The sequence below is a fragment of the Rhincodon typus genome, chromosome 11, assembly GCF_021869965.1.
Source record: "Rhincodon typus isolate 14 chromosome 11, sRhiTyp1.1, whole genome shotgun sequence".
Taxonomy (NCBI): domain Eukaryota; kingdom Metazoa; phylum Chordata; class Chondrichthyes; order Orectolobiformes; family Rhincodontidae; genus Rhincodon; species Rhincodon typus.
Genome location: NC_063342.1, coordinates 26,797,036 through 26,824,678, shown reverse-complemented (window position 1 = coordinate 26,824,678; position 27,643 = coordinate 26,797,036). Strand labels below are relative to the sequence as shown.

At 39.8% G+C, this 27,643-nt stretch overlaps 1 protein-coding gene across 2 annotated transcripts in view; it reads right to left on the bottom strand.

Moving 5' to 3' along the window:
- col8a1a (collagen, type VIII, alpha 1a) overlaps window positions 1-27,643 on the bottom strand; it is a 141,692-nt gene that overhangs the window by 21,156 nt on the left and 92,893 nt on the right. For both annotated transcript variants that reach the window (XM_020511015.2, XM_048602499.1), the window contains 2 exons: window positions 16,483-16,565; window positions 848-1,163 (listed from right to left, as the gene is read on the bottom strand). In XM_020511015.2, the coding sequence (XP_020366604.1) occupies window positions 848-1,160 (313 nt within the window). In that variant the 5' untranslated portion in view covers window positions 1,161-1,163; window positions 16,483-16,565. The remainder of the gene's footprint in view (window positions 1-847; window positions 1,164-16,482; window positions 16,566-27,643) is intronic.

Here is a 27,643-nt window from a genome sequence, read left to right as displayed (position 1 = left end):
CAATTTACAACAGTTATAGAGTCATAGTCATAGAGTCATACAGATTTTCAGCATGGAAAAGGGCCCTATGAACAACTGTGTCTAGCATGATCAAAAACAACCACCTATTCTAATCCCATTTTCCAGCTCTTAACCCAGAGTCTTGTACGCCTTGGCACCTAAATACTTAAATGTTATGAGGATTTCTGCTCTACTACCCTTACAGACAATCAGTTCCAGATTCCCACCACCCTCCGACTGAAAAATGTTTTCACACATCTCCCCTAAACCTTCTGCCCCTTACCGTAAATTTATGCCCCCCGTCACTGATCCCTTCATTAAGGGGAAAATTTTCTTCCTATCTACCCTATCTACGCTCCTCATAATTTTACAAATCTCAATCATGGCCCCTCTCAATCTTCTTTGCTCTAAGGAAAAACAACCCGAGTCTGTCCAATCTCCCTTCATAACTGAAACTTTCCAGACCATGCAACATCCTGATAAATTTCCTTAGCATCCTCACCAACGCTATCACACCCCTAATGCAATGTGGATTCCAGAACAGCACACAATATCTAACTGTGATCTAACCAAAGTTGTATACAGTTCCAGTATAACCTCTTTGCAATTAAACTCTATGCTTAGACTAATAAAGGCAATTATACCACATGCCTTCTTAACCACTCTATCCACCTGGCCTGACATCAAAAGGGACTGGTGTTAATAACAGCCTTAAAAACAATTCCAACTCAGCACCTTGCCTGACATCAGTAAACAATGCAGATACAAGAATGAATGTGGGATCTTCCTGCCATCTTCACACAAAATTAAATAAGCTAAGAATTAAAGTACAATTTTTAAGTCTTACCCTTTGCTTCCTTCTGAGGCATCACATCTTTTCCAAACACATGCATTTGAGGAAGTTCTTTTCCATAGTGGTGCATATATGGCAAATCTTTTCTATGCACGGGCAAGCGTGGCATCTCCTTGCCCATGTGCTGCATGCGAGGGCCTTCTTTCCTAAGATGCATCATGTGTGGGACCTGTCCGTGCATTTGCATCTGTGGAACCTGCTGTGGAACCTGCTTCATTTGGTAGTAGGCACCTCCATAAACGCTTCCAGCCAGAAACAGATGGATAGCCATTGTCAGCGCCTGCACTGGGACTACAGACACAGCCATTTTCTGAAAGAAATGCATAAAAAGATTTTACAATATTTCAATTTCCCTTTGCTTTCTCCCTGTGATTTTCTTCTGGATACGGAAAGTGAATTTGTGCAATTTCTGATGGTTGTACTTACTATACTGCAGTATCTGAAAGGAAAATTTGTTTAAATGGTCGATACTGGATTCTTGTTCCCTTTCCCCCCACCATGACATGAAACACCGTTATATCACACAGACACTGTCTTACTGACATGGCTAACCTTTATTCAACAAACAAAAATGAAAATTGGAGACATTCAGTAAGATTAGGTTCACTAGACTCAAATGTTAATTCTGTTTTCTCTCTGCAGATGCTGCCAGATGTACCAAGGATTTTTCAGCAATTTCTGTTTTTGTTTGTTTCACGTCTACAACATCCACAATTCTTTGTTTTATTTATTCAAACATGTCACCTACATCCCATGTTTTAAAAAATCCATACACAATAGCAAAGTTCAAATATCAATCTTGGTTGAGATTGTATTGTGACTATACCCTGGATAAGAACCCATTGGTACATGGCTTTATGTCTGGTTTATAACACAAGTCATAACACAAGGATTCATTTCAATAGACCCATTCAACATTCATTTGATTTCCAGAATTTGAAGTTACCAAAATGTTTCTGTATTGCATAACTTTGTGCGTCCATCTTATTTCTGACCAAAGAAAACATTTATTTTCTATGAATTACTCCCTTTTCTACAAGTACGGTGATATTTTACCCTTCAAGTACACTTTTCTCGCAGTGATTAGAGAATGGCACTCAGCATTTGGTGTTTCACTGAAAAAAAGCAATCCGGTTCATCAGAATGTTCTGCATCAATCTAAAAGTATTAATGAAACACAACCTGATCACGTGAGATTGGTAAAAAGCGAACACATTCTTTGCTAGCTCCCAAAGTATAGTTTCCCTTTTTCATTCATTCTCCTGCCACTTAGAAAGCTTTACCTTGACATTAGTCCAAGAAGATTTGTGTTCACTCAATATAAATCCAGAGAAAGGCCCCTGATTGGTGCTTCTGGGGTTTTCTGTGAGTATCGTCAATGCACATCCATAACCATTAGGCATAATGCATGAGCTCTGACCAATTTAAGAGGGAGAGGGCAAAGAAAAGCCAAACAAAAGCAATAATTTGCATTTATTTTCCTGATGTGCTTTTAAATAAACCAGACACTGAGTATCAACCCTTTACTTGTCAGTAAAGAAGTTAAAAGCTGTCATTTTTGTTGTGTGAGGGACCTCAAAGACAAATCCTTAGGGCTTTAGTTGCACATCATTTTCTCAATGACACCATACTGATTGTAGTAACAGTTATGTCAGCTTGTTTTCTTAACAAAAGGCTATGTACAGAATCCATAAAGATAAGAGCTGAGTAACAGTATGCTAATCCTGCAATCTGTTGGTTTTTATTACACAATAATATCAGTATTTTGATCGTACTTTGCAACTGGTCTCTTGGATGTGTCTTACAATTTTCAATGATTCAATTTCTCTCTGAGGAAAATCCCAGCACAGTGCTTACACATTTTTCTCCTTGACAATCTCAGTACGCGAGAGGAACATGGCTATCATCTTGTATCTTCATGGCAGCATGAAGTCTCTCAACTATTTACCCATGATGAGAACTGTAATGGACATGGAGAGGGGTATAGGATAACCTGCCCTCTTTCTCACTTCTTGGTTAGCTGTAACAAGATGCATGTTTGAGAGAAGGAGCACTTAATCCTTTCTCATGCTGTGATGTTAAACAACACATACAACCAAACTTTCTTGTAAGTTCAAAACCAAAGTTTCTATTTGCAGAACAAAATTGCCACATCAAAACACCCACTTCCCAAACTCTCAGCATTACATAAAAGAAAAGATGATTCCTAGAGATGTAATATGCCTTAGATTACTAACAGAGTAGCAACAAATAAGTCAGTCATTTATTTAGCCAGTCCTTAAGATTGAGGTAACAAAATTGTTGTAGGCTGGAAAGGTTCTCTTTTGGTTCTTGGAAGTTTCTGGTTGTTTCAGATGAAACTTCAGCCAAACTCCTGTATAAATATAATCTTCCATGTAAAATGAATTAGCCCCTTCTCACTGACTGAGATGACCATTTTGAAACAGAGTTCTTTTCTGCTAGCTGATTGCCTTGCGACTTGCTTGTGGATTAATAAGTTCCTGGCTCCTGATCCAACCGTTTTGACATGTGATGCAATATTGAGGCATTATAATATTCACAAAATGGGTAGGAACCAATTTAGGAGATACACAATGGTGTGGGAGTGGGGGGTTGGTGGTAGGGAATGAATTCTATCTCATAAACATCCCAATTATGATCAGCTCACTGAAATGCATGACTTGAAAACCTAATTTCATGGAGCCAGTGGATCTAGTAGCAATTGTCCTCAGATTGTTGGATATTCTTCCTCTTGAATGTTTGGTTCTTGTATTATCTTGGACTCGATCAAAGAATTTGATGATCTCTCGAGCATGCCACAGTGCCCTGTTGGATCAAGTGATTCAGACATCACTTAGATATTTGGTTCGAACAATAACGTAATCCTGAAGATGCTGGGATTTGATCTAGAATCCTCCTATGTGAATTTATACTAGTAATTCTGGTGGAAGAGGGGATTTCTTATAACGAAGCCTTGCTAAGCACATATTCTCAGCTTAAGACACCTTTTGCACTGTTTATTTCCATGCTGCTTTTCCCAATGGTTCTTTTGGTCTGCCCTGGCATAAAAATCCAAGATTTTCTTCTTTTGGGATGGCAGTGAAGATGTCATCAAAGTCAACATAACACTTTCTTTAACATCTTCATTGGGGTCAAGGGGGAAATCAGACAGCAGCGTGGTTCACGTGGTTTCACTGGTATAGGTAGAAAATGGTTGACATCCTGCAAGACGATTTTCAGGAGTAGGAAAAAGACAAACAAGCAAGAAGCTAAAGGTCATAAGTTCCAGATCATTGCTGGTACCATTGGATAGCGAGTATAGAAATAGAGGATAAAAGAGATGAAAGATAGTGTGGAGTTGATGGTGGAGACAGGATACTGCTGTAGATTCTTGGGACATTAGGGCCAATACTGTGGGAGGTAGAACCTGTACAGGCTGGATACATTGCACCTGATCAGAGCAAGGACAAATGATCTTACAGATTGATTTGCCCATGATGTTGGGGACATTTTAAAGTAACTTGACAAGGGGATGGATCCTAACATTTAACATTAGAGAGGAAAGCCATGGTGTACAAAAGACCTGAAAAGACAGGTTGCATTAGTGAAACAATTGGACTGTCTTTAAGGAGGAGTGGTTCACCAATGTCCTTTAGGGAAAGAAATCTGCCATCTTTACCTGGTCTGGCCTACATGTGACTCCAGATCCACAGCAACATGGTTCACTCTCAATTGTCCTCTGGACAGTTGGGGATGGCCACCATATACTAGCCTGGCCAATGATGTCCACATCCCGTGAATCAATTTTTAAAAAATTGAGAGGCAGGAAACAGAGTAATGTTAGGCAGTTGGTTCTCAGATTGGAGAAAGTCTACAGCAGTCAAACTGCCAATGGGTGTGCAAAGTGCAATTTTAAAACTTGCAGGTGGACATGGAAGCGTAGTGAATTATAAACTTTGAGATGACATATCCAGGCTGGTAGAATGGGAGGATGGATGTATATAAATTTAGTGCAGAGAAATGATACATTTTGGTGGAAGAACAAGGAGACGCAATATGTAATCAATCATACATTTCTAAAATTGGTACAGGACCAGACAGACCTGGGGAGCGAAGATCATTGAAGGCAGCAGAGTCGGTTAGGAAAGCTTTTACAATGACATACAGGATCTTGGTATTTGTAAATTGAGGCAAACAAAAGCAAGGAAATTATTGTGAGCCTGGTTTAGCCTTAGGTTGGGTAATATGTCCAATTCTGGGCACTTACTTCAGATACGATGTGATGGTGTTGTAGAGGGTGCAGTAAATATCTATGAGAATGGCTTCAAGGATGAGAGATTTCAGTCACACATTAGAATCAATCACTTGGATTACAGAGGCTGTGGTTGATCTCCTTAGAGGAGAGAAAGATGAAATTTGATAGAAGTATTCAAAATCATGAAGTTGTAGAGTGAAACTATACCCTTTGGTGGAAAGGTTTAGAACTAAAGGATACAAATTTAGGGTGATTGGTAAATTAATGAAAAGATAGATGACTTTTTTAAAATTCTGAGTGCGTTAGGATCTGGAATATGCTGATTGAGTAGGTCTTGGAGGCAGTTGGATCCAAAGATGATGTTGTTCACTCCAGACCAGCCCTAAAATCATCATATTGCATTCAGATTATCAGAGGTGCGAAACCAATTTGCCAAGCTTTATCCCTTCCGAGGAAAACTACATGGAGTTTATCTGTCCCAAGCAAAGGGCTAAGAATATGGTTTCATTGATGCTTTAGCCAGAAGAGATTCTGTGTAGGAGAAATAGGAGCAAAAAGCAAAATGTTAATAAGTAAAAGGTCCTGAGGAAGATTCACTTGACCCAAAACATTAACTCTGATTTCTCTCCACAGATGCTGTCAGACCTGCTGAGCTTTTCCAGCAATTTCCGTTTTTGTTGTTGTTAATGATCAAGGTGCATGGTTAAAAGGAATATAATGAAAGAACTGGGTAGGAATGTAAAGTAAAGGGTTAACCATACCTTTGGTCAAATTGTAGTTGCTGAGCATGTGGACAAGACGTTTGTCATAAAGATGTCAGAAGATGATGGAGCCTGGACCTCACTATGTAGGGTCTGAGACAGGTTCTCTCTTATTTGCTTCAGTGTATTATGCTATGTTTAGAAAACCTATTATTGTTCATTCACCAGATGCAGGCCTGATCTTAGTACAATGGTCAGAGTGCACCGACTGTTACCAGGATGTAAACTTCTTCGATATGTTTTTGAGTCAGTTCTGAAACAGCGACTGGAATATACCCGCACAGCAGGTGTCTGGGCCTGAACTCCAAGAAAAGCCAAAATGTCTCATCAAAAAGTCTGCTCAACATAAATCAAGAATTCCCAGACAGACTGTCAGCTGGTAATATTTTGCAATTTAGGCTGAAGTTAAATGAATGTATCTTTTCAATAACTGTTTCCCACAGTCAAAAGCTGAATAATGCTGGCCATGTCTGGAACAGGTGATGCATTGCCAGAAATGGTGTGACTGTGAAACATCTGTTTGATTCGCAAACTTTGAATGAATTAGAGATCTAAAGGAGCTAATTGTGGAATCTCCATTAAAGATTAGTCAGTCTTACAAAATAGTGAACATAACAAATTAAGAGAAACCTACATCTGTTAACAATTGTGCTGCTCGGATTTGAGAATTTTAGGAGCACATTTCTCAGGGGTCTTGAATTTTCTGCTTTCACCTATAATACTTTAACTTTAAATAGCACATCATCTAGTCTAACACACATGCAGTGTTGTGGCATTGTTGCAATATCAGAGTTGTTGCATTTTGGATGAAATGTTAAATCTAGACTCCTCTCAGGTGGATTTTAAAAAAATCACAGCATTATTCAAAGTAGCACAGGTTTAGACCAAACAAATTACTACCACAGAAACACAAGGCACATTCATTCGCAAAGTCCTATTGTGGTGCAGGGTTTAATGAGGTACAGTGTCATTTCTGGCAAGGTTGGACTCAGTCTTGTTAAAGCATTTAATGTAAAGTCATTACATTGCATCTAGGCCTCCAATTGTAAAAGTAACTACTCAGAGTTAGCTTGTTTACAACTGCAATCTGAAGATTATTCCCATAGTCTAATAATAATGGAGAATGTTTCCACTTTTATTTATTTTACTTTCCTTATCAGGCAGTTGATTGAAAGGAAGGCAGAATAGGTATTGACCAGTTCAATGCTATTATACTACCGAATTTATTTAAATTAGGATAAGTTGAAATTTAAAGCAGAGGGTATCAAACCCACTCACCTACTTTATGAACACTTTATACAATTTACTCAATATTTCATCATCATACAAGTATGGACTCATCAAGATAATTTGCAAGAAGTTCAAAAATGAAGAGAAAATATTTTTAAAAAATTGTGTGAGAGTAGAGTGCTGGTTAGTTGGCAAATGGGCTTGGAATGATGTTGCCAGGGATAATGCACTAGTTAATGGATGACTGACAGCTAACAGCCAAGCTTTGTTCAAATTCTAAATTCTTGCGCAAAGAATTATGCTGCAACCAATTTAGCAATGCCAGTTGGATATACAAAGTGTGCTGCACTAGCGTATACTGGAAGCTACATATTTTATTAAACAGAGCCCTGTTCTTTGTAGACACTGAACCGGTTTCAAATCAACAAAGTAGGTGACAGCTGTTCCCTTATTTGTTTCTCATGGCAATGCCTTGACCAGCATCAGCCTGCATGATTTAAAATTTAAACAGATCTAAGCAGTTAATGGTCAGTCAACATTAACCAATGCATTCTTTATAGCAATGCCTCAACTAGTCCGAGTCCATTTACCAATCAAACAGCACGGTCTTCTCATTCAGTCTAAAGATCATTTCCCTTATGTTTGGTATTGTTTGGGAATTGTCCTGAAATGTGCAGGATAAAAAGCTTTTCAAAAAATGATTTTTTTTAAGCAACACTCAAGTTTAAATACTTGAATTATAGCAACAATACTGTGGATGGTAGAAATTGGAAACAAACACAGATAATGCTGGAGAAATCCAGCAGGTCTGGCAGCATCTGTAGACAGAGAAACAGAGTTAATATTTCTAGACCAATATAAATGATTATCTTCACAAATGCCGTGAGACCTGCTGTGTTTCTCCAGCATTCTGTGGGTTTGTTTCAAATTTAAACATCAACAGTTATCTCAGGTGGAAATTTTTTTTTGCTTTTTGTGGCTGGAGAAATACCTCTCAAACTGCATGTCAATGTAAAGAAAGGAAAGGCCTGGCACAACAGACTACCTTTCACCTGATCTAAAATTTCCTTTTGTGGCTCCGTGGCAATGTTTGTTAGGTTATGCTCATGAAGAGCCTTGGGATGTTTTGTTATGTTAAAGATGACACATGAATTTCAGCTTTTAGTTTTGTCCTTACCTTATCTTACACTTTGGCATTGCTAGCACTGTTCTCTCTAGGTTTTGACTGCTGTTCCCATCCAGTTTGTAGCACTGCATGGTCTCTTTAGGACTACTACTTGGGGAAGCATATGCATATCTTAAAGGAATTTTCTTGTGCACAACCGGATTGCAATGTACCACATAAGGAACAGTTACTGTATGGGAGGTAACCATGTGTTACTAAAAAGAGGAGACTCCACATGCAGGACAGGACGCAAAGACTTTCAAAGTGCAGCCTGAGTCAAAAGCAGGAAGTCAGGTCAAATTCTCAGAAGGCTTTGAAGCTTGAAAAGGAGACAAATGCAAAGGCAGAGAAAATATTTCAGGAGATTTAGATTAGAGTGCTACAGAGCAGGAAAACTCCAAAGGGCTGGAAAAAAAACTGTAGCAGATTCAAAGCCCAGACACAAACTAGCAATATTCTAGAGAGGAAAAAGATAGAATGGAAATAATTCACCTGTAAGAAGGCAAAACTCAAGTACTCATCCAGGTCAGTTAGGCACAATGGTCCGTAAGAATGGTAGGTCCGATGGAGACCTTGCCATTACCTCAACCATTTGATAATGTAGATGGCTTACAATGAGGCCAGAAGTAGGAACACTGGAAGTACTAGTTTCTTTGCTATAGAGTGGCTTCAGGTTTACATACAAAAGTACAGTGCCATGAAGTCAGCACATTTTATATGCTGTAGGTCTAATAGCTGATTACATTCTGGTAAGACAAAGTATAGGAAAACAAACTACAGATTGATTAGAGCATTCAGTACATAATTTAGCCTGAAAAGAAAGTAGTACTAGAATGGGCGAGTGAGATTTAACTATCAATTTCAGCACTTGGGACAATCAATAGGAGCTTTATAAATGGAATTTAATCATCCATCAGCAAGTATCAAGTGTGGAGATTTAAGAGATGAATTATTTAGTGACCACGCAGTAGTTAAAGTGAGGGATAAGATGTTATCACACTTTCTTCAATCTAAGGAAAAATTAATGCTGAAACAGGCAACTCAGTTCGATGCAGGCAAATTCAACACCCAAAATCCATCGATATTGCAAGGGATTCTTCTGACATGATCGGATGGTAGACACCAAGATGGCATGTGACCTTTAAAAAGCCCACAAAAATGCCAAAAGAGTAAGAATCGACATCATCGACCGTTTTACGTTGTACAAGATCTAGCTCCAACAAACATCCAGCAGGGGAAATCAGAGCGCTGCAAGTGTGACAGGTAGTAGTACTGGTTTACATTACTAGACAAAGCATAGCTTATAGAACATAGAACATAGAATAGTACAGCAAAGTACGGGCCCTTTGGCCCATGATGTTTTGCCGAACTTTTACTCTAAACCTAAGGTCTATCTAACCTCCACCTCTACCTTATACTATCATCCATATACCTATCTAATAGCCGCTTAAATGCCCCTAATGATGCCGACTCCACTCCCCTCTCTGGCAATGCATTCCACGCCCCGACCACTCTCTGAGTAAAGAACCTACCTCTGATGTCTCCCCTATATCTACCTCCACTCACTTTAAAACTATTCCCCCTCGTAATAGCTACCCCCACCCTAGGAAAAAGTCTCTGGATGTCCACTCCATCTATACCTCTGATCATTTTGTACACCTCTATCAAGTCACCTCTCATCCTTTGTCGTTCTAAAGAGAAAAGCCCTAGCTCTCTCAACCTTTCCATGTAAGACCTTCCCTCCATTCCAGGCAACATCCTGGTAAATCTCCTCTGGACCTTTTCCAACGCTTCCACATCTTTCCTGTAATGAGGCGACCAGAACTGGACACAATACTCTAGACGTGGGCAAACCAGGCTTTTGTATAGCTGGAGCATAACTTCACAGCTCTTGAACTCAATCCCTTTGTTAATGAAAGCTAACACACCATATTGAATTCAAAACTGTAGTAGGGCTTAAACCACCTAACTCCTAGGAAGGATTGCTACCAATAGGGCCAAGATGGCACTCTAACATACTATTTTTGCAGAGTTCAGAGAATTCTCTCCTACTGTTGTGTTTCTTTTCTTCTGTTTCCAGGTATAAGGAGCTGTATGACCTTCATTAACACTAATTCTAATGCTGCTTTTTAAAAGATAAATAGCGCTGATCTGCTGACTGGTATCCACACATATACCTAAACTTCTGACAATTCTTCTTTCAGTACTTTCTCTTCTGTTCTGATTGGGGAACATGAACTCAGTAACATTTAGGAAATGAATCTGCATGTACAGTTCCAGCTATTATAGAACTACACACTGGTTCCATTGGCAGTTGGCCACCTCAGACTTATAACTATGTGAAGATGGGCTATATATACTGTCCTAGCCAGCAATACCCATATCCAATAAACAGAATTGATTAAAAAAAAGCAAAAATGCTGTGATAACACGAACATTCAAAATGAACACATAAGGAAAAAAAACCTAGCCACTCCATCAAGCCGAACATAATAGCGCAAACCAAATTTAATTGCAAAACAAAATACAAGTCGTAACCACAAGTACCACATTAAAGTAGGGATTAGTTTTCCTCAGTTTTGACAAGAAGCTCGTTGCAAACAATGTCACAGGAATTCAAAATGCAGTGATATTCCTAATGAAAAATATTTGATACAAACCTCAAATACTTAAACTAGACAAAGTGAGCTCATCCAAAGCATTATCTTTTCTTATGTGAAGGTGTAAACATCATTATAAATAACTATTCCAAGTTCGTCAAGAAATTTAAAAAAAAACCTTTTCCTCAAAAGAGAATTGAAACTGTAAGCTGAGCTGGTGGCGTTAAAATTGTGCAGTGCATTCATAAAAATCAATATTAATTTCCCCACTTATTATGAAGTATGAAACAATCAGAAACTAGAGGATTTCACCAGCTGTCAAGATAAATAATTTTAGTCCCACAAGTGTACTGTCTTCCAAAATCAATGCAATCATCGTTACCTTCTTGTTTGAAAATAAATCCAGTATAAATATTTCCACCATAAATTCCACACTAAAGAAGTAATGCCAGTGCTGTCTGCTTCTGAACAAGCACATTATGCTACTTCCTCTGTGGACAGATGGGTATGTGCAAAGTCTTGGTTTTCATACCTTTTATTGTAGCCTTGCCATTTTAACACATGATTGTTAGACCTGTAGCCAAACCAAATGAGTGGCTATGTGGGGAAGGAGAGTCCCTTATGACTACTTTGTTTTCACAGGCTGTCGCTGTGATGGTTTAAGTGTTTGTTTTCCTGTGGCGTCTGAGAGTTTGTATTCAAACAGTTCCATGAAAGGAATCTGGGCTATCTACCAGTACTAAATTTGCCCACTGCTACTTTGTTTTTCCATCTGAGCTGCAAAAACATTGAAAAGACATGCATTTCTTAAGGTTATGAAGTTCATCTTAGCAATTTATTCACTGGAGCAAACATGTGGCACAGGATCTTTTTATTAAAGAAATGATCAATGAACTCAGGGAAGGACTGAACAATGTTCAACATAGGAGTAATCCAGGTCACTCCAGTATGGCTATGGAAAGAAGAGGAGTAGCTGGATAAGGAAACTCACTGAGCTTTATTTGGGGTTGTGAAGAAATTAAAACAAGCTTGAAAGCATCCTTACCCTGTCTGTAGTCTCTATCAATTACCTAGAAGCAGCATTACAGGGTGTGTGGAAGCTAAGGGATACTTGCAAGCGTGCTTACTCTAGTCAATAACAACAACTTGTAAGATGAAACTTCCCAAGGCATTTCACAGGAGAATTGTAAAAGACTGTTTCATGCTGGAAGTATATTAGGTTGGATGATGAAAAGCTTGGTCAAAGAGGTAGGTTTGGAGTCTTTTAAAAGAGAAAATGAAGGTAGAGAGGCAGAGAAGAGTGGAGAGGTATTCCAGAGCTTGTCATCTCAGCAAATGAAGACACAGCCAATGGGGGAGCAATTAAAACTGGGGATTCACAAACGGTATTACAGACTATATTACAGACTATTACAGATGTGCAGATATCTTTCAGGCTTGTGTGGGTTGGAGGTGATTACTGAAATGAGAATTTCTAAGATATTGTTTGACTGGGCAAAAAAATGTAGGTCAATGAGCATAGAGATGTTGGGGGAATGCAACTTACTGTGGAATTAAGAAACAGGAAGCAAAGTCTTGGATAACTTCAAGTTAACACAGTAGAATGCAGGCACGCCAGGAGTATGTACTAATCAAGTCAATGGGCAGAAATAGGTGGTCTTTCTGATGGCATAAAGTTGAAGTCAAATTCATAGATCTGTCAAAAACTTTGAAGTGGCCTTACGCTGCCTATAAGCTCCTTGGAAGACTGAACTAGAGCATTATAAACTGTAACTTCCAGCTGGCAACGGTATTCCATGTGGCAGTAAAAGAAGCTGCAGTCGTCAATTCTTTTTCACTATGGACTTTCCAAGCTGCATCAAGTGAAGTCAGTTTGTAGATAAGGCCAGCAGCCCCTAATCAATCTCTTTGCCACCCAATTTTATAATCACTTTCACCCAGAATGAAAGAACTTCAAGTTGTTTATATTTTGTAGTGGGTTTCTCTCATGTTCAGGCTGTGATTGTCTGAGTTATAAGTGGAAATATAAAGGCATATAAATGGGAGATAGAGTCTCTGGATACCTTCAATATTGATTGTAGACTACATGGAGAATCTTGGCATCAGCTCAGCTCAATATTGGTAAAGAAAGCTGCTGATTACTGTCCTTTTACCACTCTCTCAGCTGATGAATTCATCTATGTTGGACTCGATATAATAATAAAAGACAGGGTATCTTAAATAGTTTATTTTCTTTAATATATTTAGAAAGTGTGATTCAATCATTAACATGAAGCCCTGATATAAAGATTATTAAAAATAGCACAGAAATAAAACAAAGTTTAAGATTGATGTACGACAAGGTGACTTAAGAGTTAAAAGTTGCAAACAATGTTATCCAAAAACCTGAAGATTAGTAGCCCTGTTGTTATGGACTGAGACTAGAACATGTTGCCTAAAGATACAGCTATACTTATATCACTTTTGAATTAACATTAAGGTAAAAATTATCATTTTTGAGTTAACAGTAACATTGTTCAGATGTTCACAAACACAAAGATGGCAGTGTAAGTCAGCAACCAGTGTCCAAACTGACTCTCACAGAGCATTAATGCCAAGGCAGGTATTTACCAGTAGGCAGTCTTGCTGGCTGTGAAAGCACACTCTATCTCTGTGCAAATATACATTTTAAAAGTGTCCAGATGATCATTTGCATGTTTGTATTGTTAACAGGAAGATGATGGATGTCTCTGCTCCCTTCTAAAAGCAGAGGTTTCTATGTATGTCCAGGTTTTTACATGCTACATATCTGCAGCTAACCTCAGTGCAAGATACAAATATCAGAATTATTCAGGTCACTTGTTCTGTAGTTTAAAAGCCCATAGTGGGAAATATGAAGACAATGAGGAAGATTTCTGTGTCATTTTTGAGTTCCTCTGAGTTTGTAATGTTTCCAAGTTTCGTATCATCTGCAAACTTTAAAACTGTTCCCCATACACCAGAATCTGAATTATTACTGTGTCAGGAAATGCCAGAACCCCAAACCCACTACAAATCTTTCTCCAGCCACAAAATAATATCCAATAAGCATCACTGTATTTTGTGATCGATCAACTAATTCTGTGTCCATATTGCTGCTATTTTTTTTTATTCCGTGAGCTCTAATATTGCTGACAAACCTGTTGTAGAGCACTGTATCAATTATCTTCTGGAAATCCATGTGTACCACATCAACAGCATTGCTCTGATCAACCCTCTCCATTAACTCATCACAAAACTGTAGCAAGTTAGGTAAACGTGGCTTTCCCTTAAGAAATCCAAGCTGTCTCTCCTTGATTAACCCACATTTTCTATGTGACTAGCAATTCTATCCTGAATAATTGTTTCCAGAAGTTACCCCTGCGCTGCAAACTGCCTGGTCTTTCACAGAAATCAAGATGGCGGCAGTGCAGTAGCAGCATTCGTGTTCAGATCCTGAGCCCAATTCAACTGCTTCCGTCTGCCTTTCTTTTTTCCCTCTCACTCTCTTTTATTTTTGTTCTACATTTTCTTTTCTTTTGTCAGTGGGAGCAGTCCCCTTCCCAGATGTCAGCAGTGGCAGTAGTGGTCCTGCAAATTATCGGCAGCGGTGGGAGCAGTTCCTTCTCAGGGGGTCAGCAGTGGCGGGTTTCTTTGCTGAAATGGTGGTCTCAGGAAGGGGCAACGTAAGCTGAATGAGGCTGTTCTTCAGTGTGATGGGCCCAGCATCGAGTTGGAACCCAGTCCGGAACCCGGCACCTTCAATGGCGACTACATTTCTGAGATCGGCCCTGCACGGACTCACAGCGGCAATGACATCAGCGGAGGCAAGATGGCGTCAAGGAATGGTGACACGGTTCCAGTGGTGGTGGCACAACTCCAGGACGTGGCTGGGCCTGGGTACCCAATGGCACAGGTGGTGGCGTTCTGGTTGCGGTGGCGTGCAGGGACCCAGGGAACCTGAGTGTTAGCAGACTGAGGGATGGACTTTGTGGTTTTGTTTTTCTGGTGGCAAGACTCATTGCGGAGGTGGGGGAAGTGAAGCGATCTGGACACTTTTTTTTGTTTTGGCTGTTTCTTTTATTTCTGCTCCTGTTTTCAATCCTGTCTTTTTTATTTACTAAGATAGTACCAGAGCATGGCGACTCTGCACACTTTTCACTGTAGTCCTGTATTCCTGTACTCAAGTACACATGACAATGAAAGCTAAATCTAAATCTTTTTTGAAGAAGGTCATAATGTTCGTATTTCTTCAGTCCTCTGACATTATCCATAAGACTGAGTGAATGATTATGGCCAGTGCTTCTGCAATTTCCACTCTCACTCTCTTTCAATATCCTTGGTTGCATCTCCTGCACTCCTGGTCCCTTCTCAACTTTGAGTACGAACATCTTATCCATGATCACATGCATGAGAATGACAGACAATTTGCTGGTTGATAATATGTGCAAGACATGTGTGATCAACATGGAACTTGATGAATTTGATTAACCATACTGCAACCAGAAAAACGCCAAAACATTCTTGATTGGACTGCCATTCTCTACCATTCCCACACAGAGTGTAGAGTGAAGTGGAACATATTTCAGGACATTATTCTTAATGCCGCAAGAATGGAAAGATATTGACTAGCTTAAGGGTATGATAGAGGAATGGACCGGGGGTGTCGCAGAGAATTTACTTTCCTCAGGTTCTGAATGAATAAAATAAAGGAAGACAAAATTTGAGGACAAAAGATGAGGACAGAGAGGACTGTATAACGGTCTGGGAGGGAAGATAATGGACGAGAGAAGAAGTGCAGGAAATATGTTGAACACTGTCAGGGGCTCTGTCAATCAAGGTGGAGTCATACAGTCATAGAGTTTACAGCACAGAAACAGACATTTTTGTCCAACTCATTCATGGCGACCTAAATATCCTAAATAAATCTAGTCCCATTTGCCAGCATTTGGCCCATTTCCCTCTAAAGCCTTCCTATTCATGTACCCATCCAGATGCCTTTTAAATGTTGTAATTGTTCCTGCTGCCAGCACTTCCTCTGGCAGCTCATTCCATACATGAACCACCCTCTGCATGAAAAAGCTCCACCTCAGGTCCCTTTTAATTGTTTCCCCTCATATGCCCTGTATTTTTGGATTGCCATATCCTGGGGAAAAGACCTCGGCTATTCACCCTGTCTATGCCCCTCATGATTTTATAAACCTCCATAACGTCACCCCTCAATCTCCGACGCTCCTAGAGAAAATGCCCCAGGCTATTCAGCCCTTTTCTACAACTCAAATCCTCCAATCCCGGCAACACCACCGTAAATCTTTTCTGAACTCTCAAGTTCAACAACGTCTTTGCTACAGCAGGGAGACCGGAATTGAACTCAGTATTCTAAAAGTGGCCTTATCAGTGAGATCATTGGACAAAGAAGGGGTATCTAGCTTCAGGGAATAACTTTCTTCAAGTTCACATCTGACAGATGTTGAATGTAAAAAGTTGCAAAAAAATGCCCGAATGCCATCAAGTTTTGAACTTCCAACCACTGGTCATGGAATGCAGCTTAAATTGCTTTCTCCAGTATATTACTTTCAAATAAGATGCAACTGAGTAATCAAAAAAATTGAACACTGTACCTGAACCACTGGAGTCAGGATGCGTTACTTCAGCATACGCTTCAAATATCTTCTCTGGATTTTCTTTAATCCTGGACCCCCATCTAGTGTTAAAGAAAAAAGACAAATCAGAGGCATTTGTATAGGAAGTTGCATCATCAGAATAGATCCAATGAAGTAGAGAAGCTGGGAGAATGGAATTGAATCCTCGTGCAGGCCATGTATGAGGAAATGTCATTGAGGTAGCTGTGGGATGTAGAGGACTTTTAATGGATATTTGTTGAGAACCTTTTTCTGCTAATAGAGACAGGGAAATTAAGGAAAAGAAACAAGGAGGCAGGACTGTACTATTGCAGAAATGAGAGAAGGATGGATATTCAAGGTGGAAGTAGGAATGGTAATGATGCAGTCATCATTGTACTAGTAAAGCAGTGAGGTATCTGCAATAAAATATGTTCCAGATACCCCACAGAAAAAGAAAACAGGCAGAGTTAGAACCCACACAGCAACACTTTTTATTTGAGTTGAATTAAAAGAGAAGTTGCTCAAAGAGAGAACAAATTCTGTTTCAGATTTCCAGCCACCACAGTTTTTTGTCTTACAATAAGTTTAGCCAGGTGGAGAAGAGCAGTGCTCATTGGAAATTGTTTGGTTCTCTTTTCAAGGAGGAAGTAAGCAGCCACCATGTCATCATGGTGGGGAGTAGAGTTGGTGAAGAGGAGATAGCTACTGCCTGGAAAGTGAGAATTGAGACAGAGAGAATCAGAAGAGTCACAGATATAGGTGGGGTCAGTGTGAACCAAGGGAGATGGAAAAATAAAGGGTCCAGGTGGGGTGAAATGAGTTATGTAAAACAAGAGCAGGAGCAGGCTGAAAGGATAGGTCCACCATGGTAGTCCTGTTTGTGGGTAGAAACGAGCTGTTTGAGATTTTGGGAACTATGTGGTTGGAAACAATAAGGGAAAACCTCTGGAGAAGATAAGGTCAGTGACAGTGCTAGTCAATGGCTTGATTTTTGGTGTCTTTCAGTAAGGACATATCATTCAATATCAAACAAAAAAGATCTGAGGGCATCGTGAGAGGTAAGAATCAAAGATATCAGCGCGAAGTGAAGGAAAAAATGATGAAGGGGGCTGGGTTTGTCATTGGTGCATGAGTTGCTGGAGGTTGCAATTCTGAAAGGTTTGGGAAGCGTTTTGTTAAAAAGTGAGAAGAAACAAAGGATGAACTGAAACAGCAAAGCAGGACATGAATGGTGGAACAGATGTGATAGGCCGAATGGCTAGTTTTTACTGCTACGTGTTATGGTTTTAGTTTTGAGATGGAGTTTTAAATGAGACTTTTTTAAAAATTTTATTACACATGTTATGAATGTCACTGGCTAGGCCTGCATTCCCTAACTGCCCTGGAGAACATGGTGGTGAGCTGTCTCTTAAACCACTGCAGTTTTGAGGGTGCTGGAACACCCACAGGCCTGTTAGGAAAGGAGTTACAAAATTTTGATCCAGTGAAAGTGAGCAAATACCAATTAAGTTCTAAATCAGGATAGCATGTGACTTAGAAGGCAACTTGCAAGTGGTGATGTACCCATCCAGCTGCTGGCCTTGATTTTCTAGGTGGTAGAGGTCACAGATTGGGAGGATGGTAATGCCAGTGTTTAGCTAGAGGAAGTAATGATTCATTTAAGACTTGATGACAGCCTGAGCAATTGTTCTGCAGTATTTGTGTCGGCATGTAAAGGTGAATGTCATTGATTATAACACAGTACTGTTTATAGGAATAAGCAGCCAGAATCTTCATGTAAAGATATAATGATTCAAGAATACAGCTTGAATACACTAGACCATCCACATTCACGTCCTTTCTAAAATTTTCTCATCCAAGTATAACACATCGAAAAATAAAGTCTTCCTGAGTGATTTTGGACACAGAATAAAGCTAATTTGCTCACATAGTTCCATGAGCAGTTAGTAGTGCAGGTGAGAGAATTCATCAATATAAAAAGCATATATTTTGTTTTCTGTTGTTTTCATATAGATTGAATTGTTCAGAATTTAATTTGACGGATTGAAGATCCGTTGGTTTTACAGATTGGTGATTTCAATATCCTGACCTTGTATAATCCTGATTGAAGAATAACGTTCCTTGCCAAACGAGCTATCAACACTCAACAGCACATCACTGATTGAATTTTATCTTTAAATTCCATTCAAATGTCCTTTAGAAGAACAAATTCTTGATACTTGGAAGCTGTTGCAACATATGGGCCACTTGCCCTCCAACTCTTTTTTTTAAATCATGGAAGAAAACTTGAAAATAAAGGAACACAGATGGTTTTGATTGTTAAAACTGAAATTTGCACCTCAACACATAGAACAAATCTTGACCATCAGACAAACCCAGGCTGAATTTCTGACAGGTTTTTAAGGTTATTTTATTCACTTAGCAACCATATTACTACATCCCAGTTCAAATTCTTTATCAAGTGAGTCATGGTCTCCCACATATCAAAGTCAGATTTGAACAATTCTAATCAACACAGCATAACTAACACACAAAAAGGCACAAATGTAAATACTGGAGAAGCATTTTTAACACAAACTATACCCTCTGTTGTAAAATTTCAAATCCACTTTTTAAATCCAGGCAGGCTCTCCTGTTTGAGGAATTCTTTGTCAGTGGGTAATATTTCAGTGGAGGACACATATCCATCAAGACAGCCAAACAATTTAGGGGTCAGACAGGAAAGTGGAATGGAGGCCATTGAATGGCAGAACAGGTTTGAGGCATCAATTATTAACTCCTGCTCCTAAGACCTACGTTCTATTCTCAATCAGGTCAGATTTATCAAACATGCCCAATTGTTTTGAGAAGGTGGTTGTGGACCTTGCCTTTAGTGTGTCCATAATGTTTTAGAGTAGTTTATTGAATGTGGTTGCCCTCCTTCTCTGAAGACCATTAATGAACTGTTTGGTTTTTTGTTTAAATAAAGCAAGTCTTTGTGGTTATTTATTTTGCTGCAGCTAACAAGACACCAGACTGTTAAAATCTATTTTAAAATTCACCCTGGTGAGATTTGAACTTATTGGTCTGGGTTTCTCATTGTTAACAGACTACATCCAAAATGAAATCAAAGAGTTTTTACTGTTAAAGTGTATAATCGTAACCTGGGCAGACTGTAGTTCTATAGATGTAGATATGCAATTCATCACAGTGTTCCATCTGTCCCACCATAGGGGAACAACTGTACATTAAATCATACAGAATATACACCACAGAAACAGGCTGTTTGCCCAACTAGTCCATGCTCATAGCAATGCTCCACATAAACCTTCCCCAACCTGCTTCATCTAACTCTTTTAACATAACTTCAATTCCTTTCTCCTTCATATTTTTATCTAGCTTCCCCTTCAATGTATTGATGGTATCAATTACTCCTTGTGGTAGCGAGAAATGAAAAAGGATAAACTGACTGTACAAAACAGATGTCTATTCACAACAGCTTCCAAACAGCTAAAGCAATACAGTTTTCCAACCATAACAAATTGTACTTACGTAGAATCCAGCTGTACTGATGTATTGTTTCAACTACTTCAATAATTCAGTCTAGCCGTACCAATAACTAGTAATATCGAACTGAAGCTTCAGGCCAAACAAAATAGAAATCACATAAGCAGTACTATGCAAGTACAGAGTTCTGCTGTTACTAATCAAAGACAAATATTTATAAATTTGGCTGTTAAGGTATGTTTTTCAGAAATGTTTCTGTTCTGCTGTGTCAGCAGTAGAGTAAATTGAACAGGCTTTTCACAAATATAAGTTGTGCCTGAGGTTGTGATTATCCACAGATTGAGTTGATGGGTTGAATCTTGAAGTTTTTTGGATAAGTGAGAATTGAATCAAGTTTTCTGGAGGGTTTCTCACCTTGTGGCCAAGGGAATTTTATTGTCAAATCTTACCAAACTGACCTCATTAGCTACCTACTCCACCCCTATGACATCCTCTCATCGAACTCTAGTCCCATTTTACCGCTCACTGGATATCTATCGAAAGATTGCCATCCCTTAACTGTGCCTGTTTTAAAAGACCATTGCCACTACTTGTTCAGATGCACAATCTGGCATTGTCCCTTATGAGCAATGTGATGGGAATGGCAGCCATAAAGCTATGCTGCTTGTGGTTCACAGCCAGCATAGTTGATACTCCCTTGTATATAAACCCCATTCTCTCCCTCTAGAGATAGCAGGAACTGCAGATGCTGGAGAATCCGAGACAACAAGGTGCAGAGCTGGATGAACACAGCAGGCCAAGCAGCATCATAGGAGCAGAAAGGCTGACGTTTCGGGCCTAGACTCTTCATCAGAAATGGGGGAGTGGAAGGGAGTTCTGAAATAAATAGGGAGAGAGGGGGAGGCGGATAGAAGATGGATAGAGGAGAAGATAGGTGGAGAGGAAACAGAAAGGTCGAAGAGGCGGGGATGGAGCCAGTAAAGGCGAGTGTAGGTGGGGAGTTAGGGAGGGGATAGGTCAGTCCAGGGAGGACAGACAGGTCTCAATGCCATGAATGTAGATATTGTCACGGTTGGGGCCAAATTGGGAAGGCCTGAATGTGGACTGTAGTCCATTGGGGATGATCTGGTTCCGTAGGCAGGTACTAAGAAAGGTGATATGGCTGTAGTACCTGGTTTGCTTCAGGACATGGTCGAGCAGTTTCAAGGCCGAAGAGATTACGAGAGAGTTGCAGTGGGAGAGAGATTCCATGAGGTTTGTCCGGAGGGAGGAGGGTAACTTCTTCAGGCTAGGCATCCTTAGAAGAGGCTTCGCAGTGAGGTTAAAATTGAATCAGAGATAGCAGGAACTGCAGATGCTGGAGAATCCGAGACAACATGGTGCAGAGCCTGAACCTGTCCGTCCTCCCTGGACTGACCTATTCCCTCCCTAACTCCCCACCTACACTCACCTTTACTGGTTCCATCCCCACCTCTTCGACCTGTCTGTTTCCTCTCCACCTATCTTCTCCGCTATCCATCTTCTATCCGCCTCCCCCTCGCTCCCTATTTATTTCAGAACCCCCTTCCCCTCCCCCATTTCTGATGAAGAGTCTAGGCCCGAAACGTCAGCATTTCCGCTCCTATGATGCTGCTTGGCCTGCTCTGTTCATCCAGCTCTGCACCTTATTGCCTCTCTCTCTCTCTCTCTCCCTCTAGACATTGTTTAACTACCAAGTCACACAGTTTGCAGTCCTTAGTTAGATTCCATCCAAACACTCTCTCTACAGTTGCCAATGCTCTGTGCCCAATGTCCAATGGAAACTCGCAGCTTGTCATTGTCCGGTAAGGGAGGATCACATATAGGCAAATTACTGGACAATTCCAAATACGAGCTCTTATTTCCAGCCAGCAAAAGAAACACAATCAATACCATTAGAGGCAGCAGTTCACCCCGACAATGCCAACCAAATGCTGCCATTATAGCTAACAACTATTTCACATTCCATGATGGTCAGCTGCACCCAGCTCTCATCTGCTGGATCCGAGTGTCAATCAGCTGGCCCTGTGAGCTCTACCAAGCACAAGGAGAGCTTCTTCCTCCACCAATGTCCTCATTATCCTCCTTGGAGACTACTGCCATTCGCCAGCTTCCTTGGTATCTATCAAATCACCTCATTGCCCACTCCGCTGGGCAGAGTGCAGCACACCAGGAAGATGTGGCACACTCTGTCAGGACTGTACTGGAGACCCTTCCTCAGACTGGTCCAAACAGCTGAACTGCAGCTTCGGGAACACTGTCCGTTCCACCATGGTCCTGGTTGAAACTTGGTAAAAGATGCCATAGTGGCTGAATGGCCAAAAGATGAGGAGGAAATGGGAGCATCTGCTGTGTTCCAAGCCCCTTTCCATCCAACATCAAACATTCAACTTCTCATTGCTTTCTGTAGAGTCCATCATCATACTTGTAGGACATGTGAGGCGATGGTTCCTACAGTACCTATCGGTGTTTCACAAATTATGGGAAGTTTTGCTAAGTATTCAGCTTCTTTTAAATCACTGTCACTAACTTCTCCATCACTCAGATATCAGTTAGATTCCCAAGCACCAAAGTCATGGTGCAATTTGCCATTGACCAGCATTTGAAGCCTAAGTATGTTCACTCTGCTTGCCTTACAGTTGGGCAAACAAGTGATTACAAATGAAATGGAACTGGCATTTTCAAATGTACACTTCACGTATTTGCCCCATTATGTCCTCATATCCAGTAGACGAGGATCCTGTGTTTTCACCGAAAGTGACACTAGCTCCTGCCAGGGACAGACAATCGAACCAAATCAGCCTTTCCACTTCCGTACTCGCACAAAGTAAAATTAAACCTTCGAAGACACCAAAAAAGTCACTTCCATGGTTCCTAACTAGACTTTTGAATAACCAACACCAGACTTTGAAAATAATTATTTTGCAGAAACTTGTGTTATATCTTAAACAAAAGACTTAACTATTTATTAAATACACAGTGACATTAGCAGAGAGAAAATTAAACTGATTAATGCCTATGCTTTAAATAAGAAACATTTGTTTTCAGACGCCATTTACACAAAAGACAGACATAAATAATAAAAAAAAAACAAACTGGTCAGATTACTCAAATAGCTTTCATGATGTGTGGTTTCACATGTATAAATGTGGACACCTTGGCTGCTTTCTCTGAAACATTAATCAGGGTCACCCCCTCAGTTCACCCAGGCAAAGGCAGCAATACTTCTAATTCAGCTTTTTACTCTGAGCTTCTGGAAGCTGGTCTGGCAGATTAGGCAGGGAACTTTCAAATCTTCATGCTATCTGAGCAGCAGCCTAGAAGCATCTCTCAGAAAACATGGCTTAAGAAAAATTAATTCTAGTTCTCCCCTCACACACAGATTGACTCTGCGAGGTTTCTATGACCATTCAACAACAGACTTGCCAGAATCAATTCCCAGATACTGATCTTGTTAATAGCCAACTTCTGCCATTTGTTTAGACACAATGCTTTTCCTGGGGTTGCTGTGTTTGTTGGAATCCTTTTAATCAACGATCAACCTGCTATTAGCCTCTAGGCCTGGCCTCACAAACAAACACATCTTGCTTGGTCTGCTACTTTCCCTTGACCGAAAACTATTCCAGTCCACAACTCATTTCCAGCTCACAATTCAATATTGATGAAACAAAAGGAATAAAAATAATGAAAAATCAGTGAGGGTTCTAAATATGTGTTACCACTAGACTATTAATCCAGAGACCCAGATAACTTTCTGGGGACCTGGGTTTGAATCCCACCATGGCAGATGGTGAAATTTGAATTCAATAAATATCTGGAATTGAGAGTCTAATAATGACTGTGAATCTATTGTTGATTGTTGGGGAAAACCAATCTGGTTCACTAACGTCCTTTAGGAAAGGAAAAGGCCATCCTTACCTGGTCTGGCCTATATGTGACTCCAGACCCACAGCAATGTGGTTGACTCTGAACTGCCCTCTGGGCAATTAGGGATGGGCAATAAATGCTGCCTAACCAGTGACACCCTCATCCCGTAAATGAGTAAAGAAAAAAAATGAAATGCCATTTAAAAAAAACGTTAGTAACGCTTAGATGACAAACAAAACACAAAACTCACACCATTCATTCTTCATCCCACTAGATTCTTATTCACTATTCAACTTTCTTGGTCACGTAATTAAATTTACAACAGTTTATGCTTGGGATAAGGCACCACTAATTACATTTTCTTTTGAAGAAATACATTCAATTTTTAATGTTATCTAAGTTGCATCTGAAAAATCTTGGGTTTATGTTTTTAAGCTTATCAATAAACAAGATAAAAATGACACCAAAACACTCTACCTACTATAATCCTTTATAATGGGCGAGGTCCTCGATGAATATTTCTCCTCTGTGTTTACCGTGGAGAAAGATATGAAGACTTGGGAACTTGGGGAAGTTAGTGGCAATATCTTGGGGACAGTCCATATCACAGTAGAGGAGGTATTGGGAGTATTAGAATGTATGAAGGTAGATAAATCTCCTGTTCCTGACCAGATATATTCAAGAATCCTGCAAGATGCAAGAGAAGAAATTGCAGGGACCCTAGCTGATATATTTGCATCATCTTAACCATGGGCGAGGTCCTGGAAAACTGGAGGGTAGCGAATGTTGTGCCCTTATTCAAGAAGGGCTGCAAAGAAAAACCTGGGAATTATAGTCCAGTAATCCTAACATCTGTGGTAGGTAAGTTACTTGAGAAGATTCTGAGGGATAAGATATACATGCATTTGGAAACACAGGGTTTAATGAGGAGTAGTCAGCATGGCTTCAAGCGTGTGAGATCATGCCTGACAAATTTGTTAAGAGTTCTTTGATGAAGTGACCAGGAAGGTTGGTGAGGCGGGGTGGTAGCCATTGTCTACATGGATTTCAGTAAGATATTTGATAAGCTTCCACATGGTAGGCTGCTCTGGAAGTTTAGATGACATGGAACCCAGGGAGAGCTGGCAAATTGGATACAGAATTGGTTTGAAGGTAGGAAGCAGAGTGTAATAGAGGAAGATGCTTGGTGGACTGGAGGCCTGTGACTAGTGGTGTGCCTCGGGTCAATGCTGAGTCCATTGCTGTTTGTTATCTGTATCAATGATTTGGATGAGAATGTACAAGGCATGATTAGTAAGTTTATGGATGACACTATAATAGGCAGTATCATGGATAGTGAGGAGGGTTATCAGAAATTGCAGCAGGATCTTGATCAGCTGGGGAAGTGTGCTGAGAAATGGCAAACGGAATTGAATACAGATAAGTGTGGGGAGTTGCATTTTGGAAAGCCAAATCAAGGTGGGAGTTTCATGGTAAATGCTAGGGCCTGAAGGAGTGTCGTGGAACATAGGGACCTTGGAGTTCAGGTGGACAGTGATCTGAAAGTAGAACAAAAACAGAAGTTGCTGAAAAATCTCAGCAGGTCTGGCAGCATCTGTGAAGAAAAAAATCAGAGTTAACGTTTCAGGTCAGTTCCGAGGAAGGGTCAATGGACCGGAAACATTGACTCTGATCTTTTTCTTCGTAGATGCTACCGGACCTGCTGAGCTTTTCCAGCAACTTCTGTTTTTGTTCCTGATTTACAGCACCCGCACTTCTTTTGGTTTTTGTCTGAAAGTGTGTCAGGTTGACAGGGCTTTTAGCACGCTGGCCTTCATCTGTCAGGGCATTGAGTTTAGGAGTTGGGAAGTTATGTTGCAGTTGTGCTAGGTGTTGGTGAGGCCGCACTTGGGGTATTGTGTTCAGTTTTGGTCACCTTGCTATAGGAAGGATATTATTAAACTGGAAAGATTGCAGAAGAAATTTACAAGGATGTTGCCAGGACTCAAAGGACTGAGTTGTAGGGAGAGGTTGGACAAGCTAGGACTTTTTTCTTTAGAGTGTAGGAGACTGAGGGGGGATCTTATAGAAGTGTGTAAGATCACGAGAGACATGGATAGGATGAATGCACTCAGTCTTTTTCCAGAGCATCAGTTTAAGGTAAGAGGTCTGTAAAAATGACTGTTTCAAAGTGTCAACTTCAAATATAAACAACAAAAGAGTTGAAGAGCTATTAAAACTGCAAATGCTTCTTTCTGAATCATGGAGTATCTTCATTGATGTCTGTTCAATTTCTGCAAGAGTACTGCTCCAATTCCAAAATTGCTAGCATATATTCCAATTTCGTGGTTTGTTAAAGTTATGTGCAGCTACTATAGATTAATTCATTAAAATTTCTTTTTAGCTTTCCATACCATTTTAATTTGTTGACATAGCCAATTAGTCAAAGGCATGGCTACTGTACTAAAATCTTTTACAAATGTTCGATACAATTCACACATTCCCAAGAATCTCATTATCTCCTGTTTTTGTTTAGGGGTGGGAAGGTCAAGTGTAGCTTCTACCTTTGCTGTTTTGGGTGATACATGTCCTTGTTCCACAACATGTCCTAAGTATGATACCTTGGCTTTTACGAATTCACTTTGTACTAGATTTAGTACGAACCCAACTGATTGTAATTGTGTAAACAAGTTTTCTAACTGTTCTATTTAGTCCTTCTATATAATATTATATACTATGATGCCATCCAAGTAAACTACACAATTAGGCATTTTAGCTTTAATTCTTTTCATTAAATGTAGTTGGCATGTTCTTAAATTCAAATGACATAACTTGACATTGGTCCCATCCATTAGGTGTGACAAACGCAGAAATTTCTTTAGCTCATCAGTGGTACTTGCGAATATTCTGTTAACAAATCAATTTTAGATAAGAATGACGCACTATCAACTCTACCAATGCCATCTTCTAGTCTCGGAAAATGGTATGAATCCATCTTTGTGGCTGCATTCACTGTCCTGTAGTCTACAAGTAATTTAATTGAATCATCTGGTTTAGGAACCATTACTACAGGAGAACTCCAACTACTCTGACTTGGTTCAATCAATTGCTTCTCCAATATGTATTTAATTTCCTCTGTTACTTTGACCTGTTTCTCTAGTTTTAACCAATATGGGTTTTGTTTTATTGGGTCCAAATTATAATGTTCAGTTAATGGCAAGTATACCTTTGCAAACTTATTTGTATTTTTCCTGAACAATCTCTGTTGATCTTTCTCCAGGTATGAAAACACGGTGTCTGAATTCTCTAATAGCACTGAATTTGAAGTAGAAAGTTCACTTTGGGAACTGTCTGATTCTCTTTAGTTTTCACCCTTCTTTCTTGTAGTAAATTTAGTAGAGGAGGATACATGACACGTCTATACATTCTCATTGACTTATCTACAATAGTACTGTTTCAACATGTTCACATGACATAATCAATTCATTTTTCTACAAATCAGGAGTATTAATTAAATATGTTACCTGACTAACCCTTTTAATTACTTCATAGGGCTACTGAATTTTGCCTTTAATGGTTCACCTTGTAAAGGCACCAGTACCAAAACCTCAGGTCCTGGTTTAAAATTTTTGGTTGTCATATCTATCTGCCCACTCTTTCAGCTTGTTTTGTGAAACTTTTAAAACTACCTGCGCAATTCTACATGCTCCTGTTAACCTTTTGAGAAATGTGGACGCATACTCTAATGTTGAAGATTCATTTTTTGGCTCAACAATCTATCTCTAATCAATTTTAATGGCCTTCTTAT